Here is a 5392-nt window from a genome sequence, read left to right as displayed (position 1 = left end):
GCTTGGCACTGCTGCCACACACCTGGGACAGCTGGCACAGGCACCCTACTGACCGGGAGAGGATGGTGAGGTGACCTCGAGATGGCCCAAGCAGGGGCAGGGACAGGCTGGGGGTGCCATTGAGTGAGGGGCAGAGGGAGGAGCGGCTGCTCCTGCCGCTGATGGGAGGGGCGGAGCTGGCCCCTGGAACGGGCAAAGACGTGGGAATGGGAAAAGAGGGGGATTTTCCAGTCTCGACAGGGGCAGGGAGCCTGTGCCGGCTGCTGGGAGCGGCTGGGGAAGTAGAGAAGGAAAATGTTGACTTTGCAAGAAGAGAAATTGGAGCTACTGAAGGTCAGTGAACTCCCAGCTTTCCAGTGGGGCCGAGATCACACCAGAGGGGCCGTGGGAAGGAGCACACACATCACACCCCTGTCAGGGCCCCTTTCCAGGCACGCACATGGCCCATGGGAAGAGTTCTGGGCTGCCCAAATTCCTAAAGAGCCAAACTAGATCTGTCCCCAGGAAGGTTTTATTGAGGGGCTGGAGCTTTTAAGAGAAGAGTTTGTTGGGAAAACCACCCTTGTGGCTGTAGGCAGATGAGGTGGCTGGTCTGCAGGTCAGAAGGTCCCTGGAGACCCCCAGCAGAGGCAGGGAGAGCTGGAATGTTGGGGTGGGCAGGGTGAGGATAACCAGGCTGACAGCACTGACTCACCAAACCCCAGCTCTTTCCTGGGGAACATCAAGGCTGAGGTGGTGCCACTCTGGCCAGGAGGGACTCGGGCATCCTGCCTGGAAACTGCCCCTGGGAAGAGCCTTCCTGGCCCTGGAGGGTGGCCACGGGCAGCCAGAAGGGGTGATGTGACTCCAGTCTCTCTTGCAGAGGCTCCGGGAGTTGGAGCAAAGCAGCCGCTCCCTCCTGCAGCAGAGGCTGGAAACGCTGCACCAGCTCCACGGGCTGCTCCTGAGGGAGAAGGTGGACACCCTTCGGCAGCTCCAGAGGACCCTGGAGCAGGTCAGGAAGGGAGAAGGGAATGACAGGGATATGAGGCAGTGCCAGGGCACCCCATGGTGGGGCACATCCAACCACAGCTGAACTGCAGAACCAGGGGCTGTGGCCCACCCTGAGGGGGATCAGCCTGGGGAGCACAGCAGCCCAGATGTGCTACTCCCTCGAGGTCATCCAGATGTTTTTCCCTCCCCACGAGAAGGGCTGGTGGGGATAGAGGGCTCTGCTGGGTGCATTGGGCAGCAGGCTCAGCATCCTGCCTCTCAGGGCATGGTCTGTGCTGGGGATGGCTCGGGGGGGAGATGCCCCCCGGGTGCCTCCAGGCTTGTCCTGCTCGTACCAAACCCCTGCCCAGCCCTGGGTGGCTCCAGGTTTTCCCTGGAAGCTCTGACATGGCTGCAAGGCCAACAGCTTTCACAGGAGAGGCTGAGCGGGCTCGGGGGGCAGAGCTGGTGGTGCAGGTGCCGCTCTGATCCCTCTCTCCCGACACTGCTCCCCAAGGAAAGGGCTGGCAGGAGCGCCCGGCTGGAGCATCTCCCGGGACATCCACGGGAGCCGGCTGTGCAGGGGCGGGCTGGGCACCCCCCGGCCATGGAGACCCTCTCTCTGTGCCCGTGCCAACACCAACCCCTCCCCAGCAGTGCCCCGGGACGGGGCCCCTCCCTGGCGGCGGGCGGGTGAGTCCCAGAGCCGCAGGTTCGGCGGGAGGGAGCTCGGGTGGGTGATGGGGGTTCCTGCGCCCCCGGCCCCTCTGCGAGGAGCCGCTCGGTGCCCTCGGACACTCCGGCCCCTCGTCCCTCCCTGTCCTCTCCAGCTCGTCCCCCCCGTCCCACAGCCACGCTCTCCACATCCTGCGGGGGCTCCGGGAGCACATCCAGCGGCGCCTCCGGGAGTGGCAGAGGGTGGAGGGAGCCCTGGGACCTGCTGGACAGAGGAAGAAGGTGATTTGGAGGTGGGGAGGAGGGTCTGAGAGGTGGATGGAATCCATCAGCCTTTGGAGGAATCCACATTCCCGGTTCCTGGAGCCCACCCCTTGGAGCGCAGGGCGGTGGGATGTCCCCACAGATCCCGAGTGTGACGGGAGCGGGGCCACCCGTGTGTCTGTCCCCGTGCAGGAGCGGGGGCAGAGGCAGCAGCCGCAGCAGCCCCGCACGGACGAGGCAGCAGGCTCCAGGAGCCCGGAGGGAGCAGCTGCTCCAGGGAAAGGCTTCAGGTCCTGCTCCAGAGCTCCCCCCTGGCAAGGCCGGGGTGGGGGCTCAGGTAGCTCTGTCTCGGGGGGGTTGGGGTCTCAGTGACCTGCAGGGACCCCCAGCTCACCCCCAGAGGCTGCGTGTCCAGCACTGTTGGTGATGTGTTGGGTGATGGAGGAATCAGACATGTGATGGCCCCGTGTGCCCACGGCTGGGCTCCAACCCCAGCCCAGGGAGGAGGGAGCTGTGTGAGGGACCTTCCTGACCCTTCCAAACCTGGGCTGACCATTCCCTCTCTCACACAGAGTGAACACCTGCACCCCACTCCCACCTTGTCCCTGTCCCCAAGCACTACCCCCTTGGCACAGCCCTGGGTCTCCAGGGCTCCTGCACCATCTCCAGAACAATTTGCAGGAGCTGCAGCTGGAGAAGACACAGCACGTGGGGAACCTGAGTGTCCTGGGGGGAGAGCTGGGAAGCACAGCAAGAGAGGAGGTGCAGAGACAGCCAGGGGACTCACCCTGTGCCACAACCTCAGCCCAGGGATGGATCCAAACAAGGAGGAGCTGCAGAGCTCCACTGAGGATCATGCCAAGGGCAGACCTGCCTGGTGGGAACAGTCCTGCAGCAGAGCTGGGACACCAGGGCTTGTGTCTGACCTGGAGACCTCGGGCAGGTCCCACCACCACCAGCAATATGTGCCATGGAATCAGTGATACCAGGGTTGTTCGTTGATCCTGAGGGGACCTGCTGGTGGGATGGCCATGGAGGTCCCAGGGACCCTTCTCCTGAGCTTGCCTGGATGAAGCACAGGGTCCTTACACTCCCCTTCCCACTCTACAGCTTCTCCTCTCCTCAGTCTCCCCTCCCCGGGACACAGCCCTGGGGTCCCTCTCACAGCAGCTGGAGGTGACATTTCCTTTGCTGTCCCACCATGAGGACACACATTAGGTTGGATATTGGGAAAATTTCTTCTCTGAAAGGGTTGTTCAGCCCAGGCACAGCTGCTCAGAGCAGTGGTGGAATCACCATCCCTGGGAATGTTCAAAAATGAGCAGATGTTGAAACCAAGCAAGGGCTCTGAGATGCTGGAATTCTGTTCTGGGGAGATGTTACAGCCCCTCGCTCTGAGGAATAAAACATCAGTGTTAAGGGACAAGTGGTGCCCTGTTCCAGAGCTCTGCCTACGTGTGTTCTGTACTAATGAAAAGAGAACAGAAAGGTCAACTTAGGAGTCATGAATTAGATAGAATGGACATCCAGGGAGATAAACGAGCTGCATCAGGGGGATTTTCCCAAGCTCCCAGCACGTAGTAAGGAAAAGTTGAAAAGTTCGTGACGAAGAAGAGTAGAAGAGCCACCCTCCTGAGGCCAAAGAACAGGAACAACCCCCAGAAAACTCCCCAAAAAGAATGACTCCACCTCAAGCTCTGCCTAAACTCTGCCTATTATGAATATGATAAGTAGATTGTGAAATTAGAGTAACATGCAAAGATGTTGTAATCACTCATGAAAACTGTATAAATTACTTGACTTTTCACTGAGAACTTTGGAGCTGGTTTGTGCAGCAAGAGCTGCCCAGCACCCCAGTGTTGCTCAAAACAAATACCTTTGCTGCTTAAAGACCCAAACTGGTCTCTGAGCAGTCGTATTTCTACCTTTTTGGCATCAATGTGGCACCCAGGCACATGGTTTAGTGGGCACTGGGGGTTTTGGTCAAGGTTGGACTTGATGACCTTGGAGGCCTTTTCCAACCTTTGTGATTCCATGATTCTTTGTTTTCTCCCAGGACACCGAGGCCCCAGCAGGGGCTGCCATGAAGATGAGGTGTCACAGCCATGGAGTTCCAAGAACCTGCAATGAAAAGCACAGCAAAGCTCCTGCAAATTCCTCATTATGAGCTTGTGGTGGCTCTTGGAGCTGCCAAGGGCCCTTGGGAAGGGGGATCTGCCCACGCAGTGCTGGGAGCACCGACCCTGGGACAGCTGTGGGCAGAAAGGTTTGATGGAAAAACAATGGGGAATTGTTCTGTTCAGATGCTTTAATTTAATTTTGAAAAGGAGAAACCTCTTCCTCAGTCTCTACACAGCTCTCTGGGGCAAGGCTGGTTTTAATTCCACGAGAACATCCAAGGGGACTTTCTCCCCTTGCAAGGGGGGAGATGAGAATTTCTGGCGGTATTTTATTACTACACTTTGTTCTGGGGGAAGGGATGAGAATTGGAATATCTGTGTGCTTTCCTTCCAGTGAAAAGAAAAGTGTTTTTCATTTTGTTTCTCTGCAATGTGGGCTCGGGGAGGTTCCTGAAATCCCTTGCTGAAGTTCCTCTGTTATGATTTTCCTTCTAAGTTTCACCAGCAGAATGTGGCACAAGCTGCATCTTTTCTGCAGAGCTTTTAATTAAAACCCAAATACTTGCAAGGCTCCATGAACGTTTTTGCCAACATCAGGCTGAGGTTCCTGGTGTCGTGTCAATGAAACCAGGAGAGGGAAAACTGATCCATCAGCAGAAGATAGATGGACAAATGGCTCCCAAATCTCTGAATGACCACAGCAAGGTCTTTGTTATTGTAGACTCACAGGATGGTTTGGGTTGGAAGGGACCTTAAAGTTCATCCTGTTCCACCCCTGCCATGGGCAGGGACACCTTCCACCAGCCCAGGTTGCTCCAAGCCCTGTCCAACCTGGCCTTGGACACTTCCAGGGATCCAGGGGCAGCCACAGCTTCTCTGGGCAACCTGTGCCAGGGCATCACCATCCTCACAGGGCACAATTTCTTCCCAATCTCCCATCTATCCCTGCCCTCTGGCAGCTCCAAGTCATGGGCATGAAGGTTTTGATCCTGGAAGAGGCTGAAGACATAAAGTGGAAGATCCCTCATGATGAACTTTGCTTTGGTGATGGACTTTCACGACGAAACTTTTTGGTTCTTCAACAATTCCTGGACACGTTGGGGTTTTCAACACTGGCCTGGGAGAAACCTTTCCAGAAGGTGTGAGGCAGTGGATGGAGTTAGACTGTAGCACTTTTGCTCTTTAAAATATGCAGGAATTAACTTTTCTTTTCCAATCTTTGACCTTTTTTCCATGGGATGCAGTTGGGAACCTGCTCGGCACAGACACTGCAGCTCCTGCTCTGGCTGATGCTGCTGGTGCTGTGTGAAGGAATTGGGATTGCTTTGCTCTGGGGCCATCCAGAGGATTTTGGGATTGCT

General features: G+C 57.0%; 1 protein-coding gene across 1 annotated transcript; it reads left to right on the top strand.

The window, feature by feature from the left end:
- The first annotated feature begins 208 nt into the window (after positions 1–208).
- LOC113957734 lies at positions 209–3998 on the top strand. The gene is made up of 6 exons (XM_027665475.1): positions 209–333; positions 863–994; positions 1490–1665; positions 1803–1929; positions 2104–2201; positions 3968–3998. Exons 1-6 carry the CDS (start codon positions 295–297, stop codon positions 3996–3998), a joined length of 603 nt encoding a protein of 200 aa, XP_027521276.1. The 5' UTR covers positions 209–294.
- Positions 3999–5392: the final 1394 nt, after the last annotated feature.

Source organism: Corapipo altera, unplaced genomic scaffold, assembly GCF_003945725.1.
Source record: "Corapipo altera isolate COAL_440 unplaced genomic scaffold, ASM394572v1 151, whole genome shotgun sequence".
Taxonomy (NCBI): Eukaryota; Metazoa; Chordata; class Aves; order Passeriformes; family Pipridae; genus Corapipo; species Corapipo altera.
Note: the sequence above shows the minus strand (reverse complement) of the source record. Positions and strands in the feature narration are given on the sequence as shown.

Coding starts and splice junctions, on each gene's coding strand:
- LOC113957734 (XM_027665475.1), top strand. CDS start 295: ATGTTGACTTTGCAAGAAGAGAAATTGGAGCTACTGAAG. Junction 995..1,489: donor TCCAGAGGACCCTGGAGCAG/GTCAGGAAGGGA, acceptor CTGCTCCCCAAG/GAAAGGGCTGGCAGGAGCGC. Junction 1,930..2,103: donor CTGCTGGACAGAGGAAGAAG/GTGATTTGGAGG, acceptor GTCCCCGTGCAG/GAGCGGGGGCAGAGGCAGCA.